The 19,456-nt window shown below is 34.8% G+C and overlaps 1 protein-coding gene across 6 annotated transcripts in view; it reads right to left on the bottom strand.

Moving 5' to 3' along the window:
• Positions 1-9,755: 9,755 nt before the first annotated feature.
• The window catches only part of LOC149805615 (uncharacterized), a 44,192-nt gene continuing 34,491 nt past the window's right edge, over positions 9,756-19,456 (bottom strand). For all 6 annotated transcript variants that reach the window (XM_089950253.1, XM_089950252.1, XM_089950248.1 and 3 more), the window contains 2 exons: positions 19,402-19,434; positions 9,756-12,754 (listed from right to left, as the gene is read on the bottom strand). In XM_089950253.1, coding sequence (XP_089806379.1) covers positions 10,692-12,754; positions 19,402-19,434 — 2,096 coding nt within the window. In that variant the 3' untranslated portion in view covers positions 9,756-10,691. The remainder of the gene's footprint in view (positions 12,755-19,401; positions 19,435-19,456) is intronic.

Below are 19,456 nucleotides of genomic sequence, written 5' to 3' on the forward strand. Positions count from 1 at the left end.
ATTTCATTATGTTCATCATTATGCCCAATGTTGATATCTTTCAAGGGGTCAGATTGATCAGTATTTGGTTGCATCAACAACCTCCCCCATTCACACTTTTACTATGCAACAGAAGTTAGAAGCATTATACGAAGCTGCTACTAGGGTACCAGTCAGTCATACCATGTAGGGCATCACCTCTGAAACATACTGGTGGAAGGTCCCTGTACTGCCTGAACAATGACTAATCTAAAGCATAACATATCGGCAGTCAACAACAAGGACAAGTTTTCAAGAATCTCTCTCATCCAGTCCAAACTGATAAATCTGCTAAGATTTGACTATAGCTGTGTTAATCATACTATATGTCCAGAAGTTAAAATGCGTAATGGTAAGTTTAGTATGACCAAAGCAATTAGACAAGAGAACATGTATGCATCAGATATTATTTAGGAAATGTGTGTGTGATTTGAATTCGCAGTGTAGCTTTAAAATAATTTCAGTTATATCGCAGTGATTTCGGCAGTGAGAAAGTTTATAGTGATGTCTAGCAATAGGCGTCATGCTACAAACATGTAGCATCTTGTCCCACCCAGTCAAATGTGGGGCCCGATTTTGGATCATTTATGTGGGCCCTTCTGGATGTATGCACGCGACCCCTTACGGACAATTTATTTTAAAAAAAAATTAAAACTATTTTTATATGATCTTGAACTTAAATATTGTATGGTATTGAACTTAAAATCGGTCCCATCGGACTAAGACCGACTATGCAATCACATTTTCCTGACACCTGGCCAACCACTAACCATGTAACGCTGAGTGCTTGCACCATTTTTATAAGTCTTTCGCATGACTCGGCAGGGGTTCGAACCCACAATTTCCATCATCCAAGACAGACACTCTAACTACTAGGCCGCCGTCACGGTTTGTTCAGGAAGTAAGACAATTAACAGCCATAATCCCACTATACTTATCAGGGGCGAAAGCTTACGCGGTTAGACTAGGGTAACAGTTTTATGCTTCTCAGTTAGCAACCTTAATACTATAGTAGTCCATCATTCAAGCATTCATTTCTAACTTTGGAAACAGTAATGCAGCCAGTGCTTTAAATTAAATTCTTTACTGACCACTTAACGGGGCCATCAATGGGACAACTACTTAATTCACAAACATCATTTAAGATTCAAATAAAGCTAATCATAAAAACACATTAAATACTGCATATGCAATACAAACTATGCACTATTCATTTGATTCTGTAGAAGGCATTGATAAAGAATCTCAGATGAGTTACAATCATCCTACTGTTTTCACAAGGTATGCCCTCCTTACGCAAAGGGCAGGGTTCTCAACAGATTTCCAAACTAAAGAGTCATTTAACAATCAATTCCAAATTCCCAATGGAATTTTATTATATGTCTTCTCAAAGGTTGTAATTTAAAGCGTTCCTAACACTATGCTAAATAAATTTCCATATTGCAGTATATTAATGTGATTTATACACAAGAAAAAATGGTTTCAAAACAGCAGATACAATAACAGTTTTGATCATACCCCATTTTGATGATTCACTGTTTTGACTCAAAGTCATAAACTCCTAGTTCTCATGAGAATTAATCGCTAAATGACAAATAGTTACTTACCATACAAATCTGTTACCTGTTTTTAATCAGTAATGTTCTCATCAAAGACCTTAGAAATTATTTCGAAGAGGCAAACCATCCTCTGCCTAAAACAGTCAGCTAGTAAACATGTGTTGGCAATGTGACAGTATGTAGACACATACATCATTAACACTGTTCAGAATAATGTAATTAAATCTCTAGTTCCATGAAGAGCTGTTGAAAACGATTGTCTTAGGTGGCTCTTTGTTACTGTAAATATCTTTATAATACATTTCATAGCTGTATCAGTGTATTTTATATTTGTTTTAGGGGCTCCGTGTGACCAGTGTATAAAGCACTCACCTTTCCTGATCACTGCCATCCCATATCTGTCTGCGTGGGTTTGAATCTCAGGCTCTGCTAACGTGGGTACTTGAGATAGCTTGCCAACAGCTTTTGATGGGTCTATGGTTATTCCTAAGGTTTTCCAGGGTACTTCCCCCACCAGTTATACATGCCGCCATATATAGCCTATCTTGTCTTGAAACATGGCATTAAATCCTCCAAAAAACATCATTTATTATGTATGAAAGTACTAGGATCTTCAATCTGATGATAAAGGCAATTTTACTTTAAAAAAAAACTTCCAATAATCCTTTAACGTAATCTTGATATTTAACTTAAGCTGACCTATATACCTTAGTTCTTTTGAAGATAATCATGATAATGGCAAGAATGATAATACATTGAAATCAAAATCTTCTGTAACATTTTCTTCTGTCTATGATTATCTGCATTTCTCGAGGAATGAGTTATGATGTATGGATATGCACATTTCATATATTGTTTTTAAAATGGGTCACAAACTAAATCTGATTTTCTATTTCTTGACTAACAAGAAGCAATTTTATTATAATACCATCATGATTTTCCCCAAATTGTATTATTTTTTCTTTTGAGACAAAGTCTCTCCCCAATCAAATTTACAATAAAGATAAGAAAACCTTTAGGAATTTCAAAGTGAGGTTTTTTTTGTCTCATTTTTCTGGCAAATGTGATTTTTTTTATGTACTACTGTTGTTGCTTTAAAACGCTGTTTTCTACTGGAGCATTTATTACAACGGTGGCACTGGGAGTAGTAGACTTGTGCGAAGGTGCGATGTTTGAGAAATTATAATCCGAGTAGTTTGGGAGCTAAATGTTTATGCATGACGTCATCAAGATTTGTATGTGGGAATTATATATTTATGGTCAAATATCACCTAGCTCCGTGTATTGATAATACGTGTATATGTTTATAGTACAGGACGGTGACGTCTTTTGATGTCCAATCTAAGCCAAATATTAATAATGGACAAATAACAGCAGGGAGACAGCACATGCAATAGTCCATAACTGTGTATCTCTGTAACAATACATCAATGAAACAAATCTTACAACATACTTATTTGCCCAAGAAAGCTGTTATCATCAATGTACGTTGATGGAAGCAATATGGAGGTCATTAATTATAGTTGCAGTTTTACACCTGTTTCATAGCAATGGCGATTCTGCTTACTACCGTATATATTAATGGGCTATTCCTAAGTCGAATAAAGTTCATCAGGACTTAGTGTGGAAGTATAGAAATATATATAGCACTATGCAGCGTATTCCAAATTTGAGAATTAATTTTCTGCAGGAATATACGTGTTGATGTGGAATTACACCGACACATCACGTGTTGACATGGCCCTCCCTTTGAATAACAACATTAAGTTTCACTAAATCAAACTTAAACTATAGTCTAAATATACTTATCCGTTTGTTTGTAACCCCACTCCAAGTTTAAAAAGCAAAAGGCACAAATGAGGTCAGAGATGGTCAGAACTTAATCACTTCATGTATTCATCTATAATTTCAGACATGACTATGCCAATGGTGGCCCTAACATAGTTATCATCTGAGCATTTCACTTCAAAATACGTTTTTAGTTTAAAAGATGACCATGCTTGTCAGTCATTTCTGGTTCCTGGACAAGTCCATTTTCAGTGAAGTGGTATATGCAGGACTACACATTTATGTACATAGAAGGAAAATAATATGTTGTCTGCTTCCGATATTTACAATGTCAAATCAAGCACACACACAAAAATGACAAATAAAAATCTGCCTTTCGCGTGGATTTAACAAGCGGTGTAATTTTTATATTCATGAATGGAAAAAGATACAAGACTAAACTCTCAACATTATGGTAATTTACGGAATTATGCGGCAGTTACCGAATATGACGAACTACATCACAATGCTGTCTGAGGAAAAGAAACTCACACATAGTGCATGCAATATGCTGCCGTAATAGTATGGGAAGACCGTTAAGCTTGAAAGGTGCGGAGGATGCTAGTGTTATTGTCACTCGGGTCACAGTCAGGTTAGAAATTCAATGAGTGACATGACGAAGTTCAGTGCACTCTTTATCACATTACAGATTTGCTACTGACGGAGTACAATCAAACGGGTAGCTCTATCTATACATATGACGACATAGTCGCATTTGGCTTTCAAGCAACGGATGTGCTCAAAAGATAAAGTAAAGACGGAAGTGATAGGATAGTCGGAAGAGTAATGATTGGAAGGGCATGACTGAGTAAAAGAGTGTCAGTGTATGTTTACGTCCCTTAATAATCAGACCAATCCAGCTACAAAAGCAGCAATGAGATAAGGACCTCCATCCGGCATAGTCCTGAGAATCACTAGGTCTTACTTATAGCTGAGTAGTTCATTAGAAAGTTAATTCTGAACACTCCTACTTGTGAGATACCAAGTCAGGATTCAGACTACAGTAACCAAGTTTGTTTAACAACGAGTCTGTTCATGTACAGAGCCTTATTTTCTGTTGTGGTATATTTTGTTTCATCAAGAGTGAGAACTGTATTGGTTTGAAAGGGACCAACCATTTACTTTTCAAGGGTATCATGTACTGACACAGGAGTATTCCATTTTTCTTTCCTTGCCGTTCTGACTTTGTTAAAAATATATTTTTCTTGTTCGGTCATTTTTGGAATAAAAAGAAACAAGAAAAAACCCAATATTCTTCTTGTACTACAAAGTTCTTTTTGTTCTACTTCTCTCTCGACAATCAAGTTGAAAATGAAATGGTGAGAGAGAGGGAGAGGGAGAGAGAGAGAGCCGGTTCTTCGTTTATCAACTCTTATGACATCAATGCGAACTGTTTTGACATGGGCATATAATAATCAAGACCTCCACACAAGGGCGTTGCTTACAATTTCACTGTCAGTCATACTATTTTTTGTATCTAATGTGTATGACTCATAGTTAAATATAAGCAAGGATATGATGACCTGCGCATCATTAGTTGAACCACAGGGGCTCGTATCGTTGCTTAAATGTGACCTGTCATACACGTACTATATCATAACTAGTTATTATATAGTACATGCATGACAGGTCAATTTTAAGCAACGATACGAGCCCCTTTTGGTGGAACCGGATACGAGCAAGTTGTCACAGATGAAAACTAATGAAATAACGAACAGCCCTTTTGGACGAATATAATTTTAAAAAAATCAATTTGTTTCTTACCAGTTTGATCTAGTACGTATTATCGTCTTAAGAGAGTTATATGCAATAAGTCTAGAAGTAATAAAATCCATGTACACACCAAATCACGCGCCACAAATACCGCACTATATCAGCAACACCGGGCTTAAAATAATGCAATTTCTGCGGCCGTCACCAGATTGCCATTTTTCAAAATCACTAATAATACTAGTAATCATTTCGTGAGTCGTATTTATAGGTATACGAAATTTACAGTGACACTGCACAAAAGCAATGTTCGTATTGAATGACAAATAATAAGAAGTCACGCGCCTTCTGATTGGCTAAGCGTTTGCACACCAGTATACAGCCCAAGCAAGGTCGCAAATAGCATATACTATACACACGGAGTGTAAGTATCTGTCAGACATTACCGACGTTGTCAGGACTTTCACAATATCACGTAATTCATCTCTTAAGATCGGTCTCAACCATATGCCGACGAAACATTTCGAGGACTGGTGTGTTAAGTCCTCACAATGTAGTCCAGTCCTCAAGAGGTTGGTGCGAATTCAAACTCAGGTCCTCGCATGTATACCAAAACACGCACGCACACATAGACACACACATAGACACACACACACACACACACACACACACACACACACACACACACACACACACACACATATATATATATATATATATATATATATATATATATATATATATATATATATATATATATATATATATATATATATATATATATATATATATATATATATATATATATATATATATATATATATTAATATATAATTATAGTGTTATCGAGTGAAAAGGGTGCTTTGCTCTTTTGATTATATATATATATATATATATATATATATATATATATATATATATATATATAGTCATATATATATATATATATATATATATATATATATATATATATATAGTCATATATATATATATATAATCAAAAGAGCAAAGCACCCTTTTCACTCGATAACACTATAATTATGCAAAATGATGAGATACACAATAGTCCAGTCCATGCTTTATCTGAATGTCAGCTCCTAACTCTAGATCATGTCAACCGACTTTACGACTTCCAAATTTTTTCGATTCCATAATTCCACCATTTCTTTATTTTTCTTTTGCATCAAGGCATCTTGTGCACAATAGGTTCATTTAGTATTATGTTGTTTAGTTCGATAATTTATTCTTTAAATCAAGAGCCTATGGTATAGTTTAATACACATTCTATTGCACATCATATTCTTAAAAAAAAAATCAAATGAAACAGTAATCATTTCAAATGAAAAACTATTTGGGAAAACTTTCCAGAGAGATAAGCTTATAAAATAGATCTCCACTTCAAGAGTCCAATATAATTAGATAAGGAATTTAAAAACTCTTTAATCAAAGAAGTAATGAAGCTAACGAAGGCAAACTATACGTAACATTACATGATAGTAAAGGTAAAAAAGTCCACATATTTGGGTTTCGTCAAATCTAATTATGTTAATGCAACCGCCGCATTATTAATATCAGCGTATGTAGATGTCGCTATATCAAGCTTGGTGGAGGAGCCACAGAAGTCAAATCCATTGAAAAATAAATACTAGTTTTGATAAATACTGCAAGCTATGTGTAAGAGTCCGTCACGCATCATCAACAGCAGTGCTTAATATTATTTTAATATCACAGTAATATCTTTTAATGGCTGATGATACTGTATTTTATAGAAGATGTCGCGTTTCATTAAAATTTGAGAAACGACTAAACACAAAACATGAAGTTGACAGTTAGCAAAGCCATACAGCTTTCTTTCTAATCAAAAAATTTATTTTGAAAAAACAAATTATAACTGCTCATTCATACAGAAACATACATTTAAAAATGCTATCTCATTAATTATAATGATATTTTAACTTTCTATTTAGCATAATTCTGGTTCAATAAGCTTTTTCTGTTCCCGTTCAGACTTTCTCTTACATATTACAGTCTGATTATCAGTTTATGGCATGCAAAAGTCTTTACAACTTCAGCAATTACATTAGATTTCACACGTGATCTAAATGATTATTGTAAATTGCTATGACATGATACTAAAAAACTTATCTAAATCTCCATATCGTTTTTGTACAATTAATTTCATCACCGCTAACTGTCTATCGCCCTTGCCACATTACTGAAACTTCTAGAAGTAGTTAATGACATTGTCTCTACTTTACGTAGGGGAAAATATGACAGTCGTCAAGCTCCTTGATTTGTCTTGAGTATTTGCCACAACTGACCGTGATATATTACTTCACCGTCTTCAGCATGTATTTGACATTCATGATACAGCCTTTCTGTGATTCAAATCATACTTAGTCATAAGGACACAAATTGTGTTTGCAAATGGAATACCCTCCTGCCCAGTATATTTATGTCGGGGTGCTCCACAGGGGTCTGTTCTTGGACCTGTCGTAGTCATTATATACATTCAGCCACTCTGAAGTGTCATAGATCATCATACAGTGTCTCACCAATTGTACGCTGATGACACCCAAACATACATATCTAGCCACCCAACTGAAGTTGCTGCTACCATCAAAGGTGTAGAGAGGTGCATTTCTGATTTGAAATCACGGATGACATGTAACAAGCTGCAGATGAATGATGATAAAGCTAAGGCCATTCTGATCACAACACAAAAACTTTCTCATTCACATCCTTTACTTCAAACAATAAATATAAGCAACAGCTACAATAAATTCACACGATCAGTGCGAAACCTAGGTGTTACTCTGGACAGTACTCTCACATTGCACCACCATGTCATGAACATATGCAAGACTGTATATTTTTAGCTGAGACGTATCAGCCCCATTCGCAAATATCTTTCAGTTGATGCCACTAAAACACTAGTGTGTTCGTTAGTTTTTTCAAGACTAGACTATTGTAACTCAATTCTGTCTGGTTCTTCTCAATATATATTCCAGTAGCTTTAGAAAGTTCAAAACACAGCTGCTCGGATCACACTTAGAGTACCAGGATCAGAGCACACCTACCTTCTGTTCTGTACCCTACACTGGCTATCCATTCGATCCAGAACCAAACACAAAATGTGATCTCTTTGCTATGTTTCACTGACGGGCTCCGATCTCGGGCCATATGTACACACCAGCAAGATACCTACGCTCCTCTTCTGACAATCGTATACTCATTATTCCCACTATGAAGACGAATTTATATGGACAAACTTTCATTTGTATACCATTGCCCAGCAACATGGAATGAATTGCCCACTGAGCTTAGATACAAAGGCACAATTATCCCATTCAAGAGTGCTATCAAAACTCCCTTATTTCGACTGCAAGAACAAACTTAAAGACCTAATATGGTTTCCTACCTTAAATATTTTCAGCAAATTTGTTATCTTTTCTAATTTCATGGTGTCTGTTTTTTGTACTCATATCATTAGATATGTTTGTATGTTTTAGGTGTTGTCTAATGTTGTAAAGCGGTTTGAGCTTCCAAAGAGTAGGCGCTAAGCAAAGTCCTCATTATTATTCTTCTTCATTTTTTTCTTCTTCTTCTTCTTCTTCTTCTTCTTCTTCTTCTTATTATTATTATTATTATTATTATTATTATTACTATTATTGATATTATTAATATTATTATTATTATTATTATTATTATTATTATTATTATTATTATTATTATTATTATTATTATTATTATTATTATCTCGATCGCAAGTGCCAGGTACTGATCTCTAATTCACATATTAAAATTAGAAAAAGTAGTCCAAGTTTCCCTTTGTAAGACGTTGTTATACTTTTATAATATCATCTCAAAGACATCAGATTGTATATGTTATACAATAAACACGTGCTTAGGATATGCTCTTTTATTGAGGTTCTTTTTAGGTGGCACTCACATTTTGTTCATTCGCTCCACGATATGCAACTTTAATTGTTTTGAAATAGCCCACGATAAAAACGATTGGTAAATCGAATTATGCACTTTGGGTGTAGTTTGAAAAGCACTTGTCTATGTTTGCATTTTATGCGAATTGGTGCATACCATTATGAACATTCGTTGAGAAAAGACCAATGTTTCAATGTTCCTGTCATGTATCGACTATTTATAAATATATTTTGTAATAGTGTATAGGGAATGTAAATGTTCCTAGATTTAACCTTCAAAGCGACCCATTTTTCGCCATTTGATGGACTCAGTAACCTTGTATAATATTGACTGCAATTGGAAGTGTTGCGAACCTGTTATAGATCGAAAACTCGGTGTTGTCTTTTGTAATTTGCAAGCTGAATATTGTTTGCATTTTATTTTTCAAAGTTTTATTTTTACAAGGGATTAGGGGGCGAGATCGTTCTGATACTGTCCAAATCCAAGTCATATATCCAACTATATACAACGGTGAAAATCATCTGCCCTGACAATGTTTACTTTAGGACAGTTTTGCACTATTTTCTGCGCAAATATGAACGCATGCCAGACACTATATATGCAGATAGATTCACTGACTCAAATCGACTCTGTTCTTTTAAGCAATTGACAAAAAAAACTGAGGGTGTTAATTCAAATGTTAGGAAAGTAAAACATAACATTTTTTCAGAGTTATAGAAAATCTAATTTAATATGAATAGTATGTTTGTGTGTGTGCATGTTTGTCTGTGTGCATGTGTGTGTGTACAGATCTAAGTCCGGAGATATTGCAATATCACCTCATGTAGCTGACTTTGCATTTGCATAGGATTCTGATCATGCATCTGATATTAATTTTCTACGGTTCTTAGTTTTCACAAATTTCATTTTACAGCTACAACACATTAAGCATTGCATTCCCGTACGGTCATTCACTTAAAAATTCCAGATTTCTTATGTATTTCAATTTGTGATAACCTACAGACGTGGGATAGTTTTTACATCTTGATTCTCACATTTCCGTATTTTCGTTAGAGCGGATATGTATTTACAAATGCCACTCATAGTTAACATCTGTCTGTCCAAGAATTGGAATGTGTTCTGTCTTCAGTAACTCACGTGCAATGTGCAGCTGCGTTTTTCCTTGTTTGTTGTGTAACATTAACATCCCTTCCATTTACTCGTATCAAAATACTCAAAATGGCTTTTTTTGAGTTTGCAACAAAGTGCATCGCTCTATTGCCATCCTTATCTTTTAGTTTACTAATTTAATGTGAATAGTATGTTTGTGTGTGTATGTGTGTCTGTGTTTATGTGTGTGTGTGTGGATATCTAAGTCTGGAATAATTGCAATATCATGTCTTATGTAGCTGACTTTGCATTTGCATGGGATCCTGATCATGCATCTGATATTGTTTTTTGACTGTTCTTAGTTTTCACAAATTTCATTTCACAGCTAAAACACTATAAGCGTTGCATTCCCGAACGGTTATTCACTTATAAATCGCAGAGTTCTTATGTATTTCAATTTGTGTTACCCTACAGACGCGAGATAGCTTTTAAATTCTGATTCTCACATTTCCGTATTTTCGTTACAGCGGATACGTATTTAAAATGCTATTCATAGCTAACATCTGCCAGTCCAAGAATCTGAATGTGTTCTGTCTTTTGTAACTCACATGCAATATGCAGCGGCGTCTTTCCTTGTTTGTTTGTAACATTAACATCAGTTCCATTTACTCGGATCAAAATGTTCAAAATTTCCTTGTTTGAGTTTACAGCAAAGTGCAGCGCTGTATTGCCGTCCTTATCTTTTATTTCTATGACAGCTCCTGATTTTATAAGAATTCTTACGGCGCTGATATTATCTCCTTGTACAGCTGAGTGCAAAGGGGTTTGACCACAAGAGTCCCGTCGGTTTATTTCTTCTTTTCGTTGTTCTACTGCCCATTTAAGAAATCTTTCATTATCACAGATAACACATAATTGCAGCAATGACTGTTTTTTCTCGTTTATATGTGCCTTAATTTTGATATTCTGAAATAACTTAACAACTTCTTTATGTATTTCAGATCTTCGGTCTGTACTGCTTTCGGACAAGATCATTCCCTGAACCTCTATCACACTACGTATTGCCTCCTCTCTCTGTTGACTATCCGACCATTGAATGATCCTCCTGACGTTCTTAAAAACACTCTCTATCAAAGTGATGTGTGTTAAAAAACCTTCATCTGTGAAAGCCTTAGCACTTTTTATTGCAAACGAGTTTTGTTTTAGAACCAGAAGTTGTCTATCAATTTTACTACCTTCCTTTCTAGAGTACTTTTTCCACTTTTTACTTTCCAAAATAAATTCTGTCAAATTTTCTGCACTATTCGGTGTATCGTTCTCCACGACAAACACTATCAAAGACTTTTCTAGATTTTTGTCCAATTTTGAAAAGATTTCCCAATTGTAGTTTTCGTCACATTTGTTTCTAAACATGTTGATGAAGGCACTTTTAAAATCGTCATTGTTGAACAGAGGTTGTTTACAGATAATGTCCACATTGCCATGCGTAATTTCAGAGACAAATCTGTCTACGATGTGTCCCAATTTATTGTGCTTTTGCAACCGCGATAGATTCTTATCACTTTCCGTAAATTGTCGTAATAAAGTCAAGTCACACAGTGGCAAAGCTAGTCTGAAAAGGCTGTCACTATTTACAGCTGATGAGTTAAATTCTTTCAAAATTATTAACTTTACAGCTGCTATGACACAGCTGAACTTAATTCGATATTGGTTGTTTGTAATGTGCTGAATAAAAGCTTTTGGTACATTCTTAACTGCACGTTGCATTCCTTGAACACAGTTGGCATGATCTTTATTGTAATGTGCCATCAAGAGCCACTTTGATATTTCCATGACAGGTTCTTTCAACTGCATCTGAAATTGGTTGGAAATATCAAACATGCTATGGCCAAGAGAGCTACAACAGAAAAGAACATGGAATCCAAGAACATTCTCTTGTTTTAATTGTTCAAGATCTTGGACAATCTCTTTAATGGGAGTCTGAAAAAAGGAGATCACAGAGCCTTCAACCCTCTGTTCCTTATTCATGATGTAAAATTTGACGTAATAGAAAAAATATTTTGTTGGAACCAATTTAACGCAATGTCTGCTGGTTTCTTCCGCTAATTCATACCCCAAGCACTTGCAGTGTGAATTCAGGATTTTAATTTTCTCATCATCTGTGCATTTATATGCTCTGGAAATATTCAAAACGTGGGGGCCATCAACCATATTTTCTTTCTTCAATTTCCTTTGATATTTCTTGTACGACTCGTTGGAATAGGAGAATATAACCATCCAATATTTCCTTTTGATGCATGTTTGCACGTCGGCCAAATGTTTTAAAATATAATCATTCTGATCCAAAATATCATCAACAACGATTAGTATATTTTTCTCGTTATAACATGCCAGAAGATGATCTTCGCTTGTGACGAGAATTACATTCCAGTCTGTGTGTTTTTTCCTAAAGATATTCATCACACCATATAAAACAGATGTTTTACCCGAACACTTGTCCCCTCGTACTCCAGCACAGCGAGCAAATTCTAGAGTTTCTAACACTTTTTCCATGACAAAAGTGCTAACTATACGTTTTCCTTTCTTGATCATCTTGGTTTCTGTAGACTCTGAAAACGTAATCAAGTTTCAGAACCATATTGTTCGTAAATGTCTCACTCATAGGTAGGTATATATGTATATAGATGTAGATATAGATAGGTTTGAGTATATATATATATATATATATATATATATATATATATATATATATATATATATATATATATATATATATATATATATATATATATATATATCATAAATGCCTGGATATTTATTCTAAAATTGGCAAATGAAACATTTACAATAGCTCTTAGTTGGTTCATTCGTCGAAAGTTGAACACGTTATAGTGAAAGATTTTCGACCTAAATGTACGAAAATAAAATATGAGAAAGTAAATCGATTCGAACGTGACTTTCACCTACGGCCTTTACGAATCTCTCGTCAACTGTGATCACAGTCAATATTGTATTATTGATTTCTAAGAGGGACACACGTGACATATAATCTTATAATATATCAACCGGTCTAAATCAGGCATGCATCTTTATGTTTAGGTGAGAATATGAACTATGGATAAAATACATTATTATAATTTATAAATTTCCCCAGTGGGGAATACATTATTATATCCAACTTTACAATAAAGCGTTTATTTCTGAAGACCAAATTTGAAATATTTCTGAAAAAGAAGTTTAATAGATGTGTGGAGGTGATATCCAGTTAAGGCTATCGATCTAATTTCGATATTCATTCAGTCGTGATTTAACGTTGTTGCCTATTCAGCTTGTTAATTATCTAATATATTAATGTGCAAAATGAAGCTTCGCTTAAGCAACACATACCTCTATATTATATTACAAATACATAGTGGCAAGTCAACATATGTAATTATGAATTATTTATCAGGAGCACATTATTGCTTTTCAGTTGTAAAACTGTAAAAGAATGCAGTGCTTAAGTTAAGATCGCGAGACCTGTCTTTAGAAAACAAAACGTAAAACGCAACAATAACCATTTATATGGATTTTAGAACGATATGCATATATTTTAGTAAGCTGATTCGCTGTAGTAATCATGAAAAATGAAAAACTATGCAGCGTATACTTTTTCTCAAATCCTACGACCCTTGTAACAAAAATGTAATGCAAACTCTGTGTTACGAAGAGGCGAAACAGTATATTTGACGCAATGGCAATATCCGTTCATACAAAGAACAGCATTCATACTCCACCACCACCACCCTTATATTAACAGCCCACACTCCACTCACACACAAACACAAAAGCACACTTTTTCCAGAAAATCTTTTGCTGCAACCTTTGCATGATGCAGTTTATGCTAAAATTAAATTAACATGTGCACTGTACTATTTAATTATTCGGTATTACGTTCCAGTTAAGTGAAGTCATGTCTTCGAGCTTGTCCGTCCATCGGGCTCTTTGTTTAATTCTTTCGTAAGCAACATTGATGCATTACGTATCCAATTATCTACCTATCAGATATAACACATTCAAACTTGCTGATTATGTTTTGATTTACCATTATTATTATTGTAGTTGTTATTATTATTATTATTATTATTATTATTATTGTTGTTGTTGTTGTTGTTGTTCTTGTTATCGCTACGTTACTAAACAGTCTTCTGGACAGACGGTTAGGTGACAAATAATAGGCCTATGCAACAACATATGCTAAGTAAAGGCGTTTTTGTGCTAAGATGAACTAGCACATCCTATTCTGGTGGTGGAATGCGATAATAATATATCCGTTTCTCAAAACCTATCAACTTAAATAGCACCAGAAGACAGAGAGAACCTTAACAGTTGAGAATCCTTCTGGACGTATTGGATTATACTGTTTTAATTCCTAAGATTCGATGGCCAATGTAAACTATGACACTGAAGACACTGTGTTAGTATAAGAACGAATAACGTCATTACTGTATAGTATCCCTTGTCATAATGGAGCATAACTATTCAAATTGGTTATTATTTTGAAACGTTTCAAAAAGTGGTTCAAAGTCTATAATTACTAATGTAGAAATGATGAGAGATATCTTTTGAGAGGTATTTTTGATATTTTTTCAGCAGAAAGGGAGAGTTCACCTCCACCTTTGAACTTCTAATGATCTATTTTAAACAATGAACTGTATACCCAAACAATCATGACGGCTGTGGCAAATCAACTCCATTGACGTTATGTATGTTTATTCCCAAAATTGAATCATCCATCAAATATTACGGGAGAACCGCCCCTCCCACCCCGCCCCACCTCTGCAAACTTCACGGGGTAAATGGTGTAAATCAAAAGTAGATGTCGGTATAGTGTGTTATGATTTGTTTTTATAAAATAACTGTCATGTCACTGAGCCGTTGCAAATGAATTGTCTTTTATAACAAACTAGTAATCGGTAATAAGTATACATAGAAACATATAATAATATTGCTCCCGCACGTCGCTGACTTTTATCACTGACGTTTCACTGTTTCATGTAGAACATTTTTGTTCATAACCTGTGTGATACTCAACCAAAGATCATCGATATAATTGAGATATCGTGGTGATGGATCGTGTAAATTGATTGTAATCAATACAGGTGGGGTTTCCTGAGCAGGTGTTAACATGTTTTTAAACTGAGATATGTTCATTTCACCGGAACAACAAGTATGGTTAATATTTCGCAGCATGTATTGATCCTGCTAAAGGTAACCAAACTCTTACAATTATTGTATTCACTGATCACGTTTGGGATCTGAGGGCATCGGTGCATAACGGTGGTGATATTGCCGCGGACCTAGGGAAATTACTACGAACTTCATGGGCTAAGCAAGCTGGTGAAAACTATCTTCTAAAATATCATTATCGTGGCCCTTGAACCAAACTTGATGTCAGACTTGACGAGGAAAACCGAAAAAAAGTTGGCAACCATGAATGAGATTGATCAAGCGTGCTATGTTCATGACGTTGCTTATAAAAATAACGATCTGCAGCAGTGTCTCGCCAAAGTGAAGTTCATTCACATGCAGAGGTCAATATAAAATAAAAAAATTATGGAGTCAATGGCTTACTGGTTGATACAAACGGCAATAAGATTTACACTAGCGGTTGAGTGACCAACTATATGTCCGATACTTAATAATGGAACCTATGTATTATAGTTCAAGAGGATACTAGAAAGGCACATCGGCGATTAGCAAACTCGCCGATACAGCAGGTGTCAAGCGTGATGTTGCCGTTGACTTGTTAGCCTGACAGCCAATATGACAAACATCACCTAGAACAATTCATTATGGATCGTTTGATTTCAGCACTCCCAACGACGTTCATCAGGCAGATATTTTGCTTTTGCACATAGACACTGTTTTGACTGGTAACGCATGAAATCTACCGAGTCACACATGCAAATATGCGCTGAGTTTGGCCGTCGTTGCAAGAAGAACTTAAGAAAACAACTGAAGTTGCAGCCGCGTTTGAACGAATGTTATCAACGTGGCGGTCTCTTTTAGTCATGATTACTACAGGCTGAACCCGGAAAGGAATTGTTTGGTGAAGTATCATTGCTGAAGCAAAAACACTATGCTAGAATCAAACGTGAACACACTGCAATATATCGTGATCAAGCTTCATTCAACGATTTAATCGAACACTTCCTGTTTCGACTTCAGTATGCACAGGAACTGCGGATGAAGAAATGTCCCAGTCCTGTCACTCGAACTCGTGAATGGCTTGAATGACTACCAAGCCTAATATCCACGTTAAACAACGAAGTCATGCGTGGAATTTATACGAAATCCATTGATGCAACGAAACAGATACAGTCTTAGCGGCGACTTCCAGCTAGTCACTTATATAAACCTGTGTTGGGTAGCAAAGTATCTGGCAGGTACTTATATGAAAATGGTAAACTTGAAGGCGGCAGAAGAAAAGCGACCGATCCTGTCTTGAATGTAACCACACATAAAATATCTAGCTGCTACGGATAAGCTTGCAATATGTAGACTAGATTCGTTGGCTTCTCATCGTGTATTTGTCTGTGAACCATTACAGGAAATTGCTGAAAACAAACAATTACATCCATCATGGTTACTTTGTTAATTTAGCAGCACCGGGAACTATTGCGTCGACGTCAATTACACTCACATTTGTGCGTGCATGACAACGATCATTATCAGTTCGGTCAGCGGTAAACAGTCGTGGGTCATTAGGAAAATATTGTAATAACATTATTGTGGTATACTAAGCGCATCCATTATTGTAATGTTGTCTCAGAGTCATGCATCATGATACATTTATGATCAAGATCAATTTTTTTATTTAACGTGTCATGGCCTGTAGACCTGTGAATTGGCACAACAAAGCCATTAGTGAGGATCAGTTGGAGCCTGATGTTGCTTAAAAGTGTCAACTCCCTTGTAACTTTTGATACTGCTAAATATAATACATTTCACCATTCAGTGTAGTCGTACGAATCCACATATTGGTATCTGAGATAGTTACTTCCAGCGATGAATGAACTGCTATTGCGTAACGTAAATTCCAGCATGATGATGATTGCGTATGGTCTTGTAATGACCCGATGGTTGCTTCAACGGCATATATAGGAATATGAACGTTGTCAAATCGATGTTTAAATAAACTTTTCAACTACTTCGGTAATTTGTATATGGTTCTATGATCTACCAACAAATCGCAGCTCCTTAATTGATGATTTTTGGAGAATTATTGCCGGCTTGCCTTCCACCAATCATAATATCTCGCATATCAATATCATCGAGGTTTTATTTGGACAATATTCAGGGATTACATCGCCACCTTGTTTTGTTTAAAGACAACACGTTTACCCGAGAGTGGAAAGACCATTTCCGGTTGCATTTTCTTCATCAATGAGAGGTATTTCGAATGGTGCATTTTGAACGAAAATGCGCATCCATGTAATTTCGTGCTAGCAGCTGAGTTTTATCTCAAAAAGTTTAATCTTATGTTTTCAATCTTTGGTTTGTTACATGCTATGGAATTTTCAAAACATAAAAGGTACCAAGTTTTTCCTGAACTATCAGCGGTCTATGGATCTAACAACATTACAAACACGATATCCTGTTGAAGCAGCCACTATGGGGCTATCCTGAGGAAATGTATGACTTTCTTGACAAAATTGGGCAGTTGGATATGTGTCAGTTGTGGTTGTAACGATATCGTCTACATCATCGATACAAGGAAGATGTGGTCAATAGCGTCCAATACTTATTATATTTATTGCTGTAATTGTGGTTGAGTAGCAGCTATTTTAGAATAAAGTTCTCGTAGAATCATATTGGTCTTTTTTAGATCATTCTCCTATTTCTTCCAGTTGCTGTAGCAGTTTTTTTTGCAGAGATGGAAGAAGAACGTTAATTGACTCTTTGAATTATTCTGCTGTAAATTCTGTAAATTACACTTTTGCCTCCTGATGGTGTTTGTAGTTGCTGTTTAACAGAATCCAGACGAGGAGATATTTCTTAATTGCCTCTAGTCGTTGTCGAAATAATTTAGCTGTGCGAGATTCTATGTAACTCGTTACGGTATTGGCATGTTAGCGAAAAGAAACAGTGGTTTCTTTAATGTGCAGAACTGTGATGGCCTTGCTATATCAAATGTGTCATATCAATATTCGACTATATTTATAATTGGAGGCATACATTATTCTGGTTTTCTAATAACAAATACTCGGAAATGTTTCTATAACGCATCATATAATCATTTTCTGTTCGAATTTGATCAGTTGTGAAAAGGTTGGTCCGTATATCTCATTATTTCCGAAATCTACTAAATAAGCAATCAAGAAATAAAACGGCGCTGGAGAATTTAGTGTTTTTTTTCCGAAGAACCTTATTGACTAGACAAGAATTTGTTCTTTCGAAACAAATGGGTGTTACAAAATGTTACCGTGCCTGAATTAAATCGAATTTAGAAAAAATAAGCACAAAAATAAACAGTTTATGTAGACCAGATGAAAATATTAATACACTACACGACTTAAATATAATTCGGAAGCACATAAATGGCGCAGTGGTCAATGAGCTAGGGATCCGTGATTGCTGATTTATTTTTTTGTTGCTTTCAGTAAAATATCCTTCGTCCAGAAATGTTCCCGTGTATGAATACGAAAATTAGAATCTAATTGTTAAATATGGGATTTTGACTGGGACTGACTTTACACAAAGTTGTTTATTTTATAGTATTATTGATAATACAGCAACTGCAATGTAATGTTATCACAATGACATATGTATTGTGCATTATAAATGCACTTAGTATAGAAGACAAACCAAATACCAAACCGTAAAGGTACTACTACACTGCATTGTTTCTTCAAGTGTTGCTATAATATAATTATATTAACCAGAAAGCTCCTCATTGCCCAACTGCAAAATACCACAACTTAATAGATAGTTCTCGATTTTCGTCAATACCTACATTTTAAGGGAACATTCATTAAATTTAGCTTGAATCATCGCAATCGCTTACCATGTATTACCAATGACAGGGAACATGTTACAATGTAGACATTGGGATTTTGAATATATATATATATATATATATATATATATATATATATATATATATATATATATATATATATATATATATATATATATATATATATATATATATATATATATATATATGGATGGCATGATATAATTTATTGAAACAGTGCCAACTTGTACATACCAAGGCGTATTCGGAACAAATTCGGTATGCAATCTGAAAATAAATATAATTATTT

This window comes from Sinohyriopsis cumingii, chromosome 2, assembly GCF_028554795.1.
Source record: "Sinohyriopsis cumingii isolate HCF-2022 chromosome 2, ASM2855479v2, whole genome shotgun sequence".
Classification (NCBI taxonomy): Eukaryota; Metazoa; Mollusca; class Bivalvia; order Unionida; family Unionidae; genus Sinohyriopsis; species Sinohyriopsis cumingii.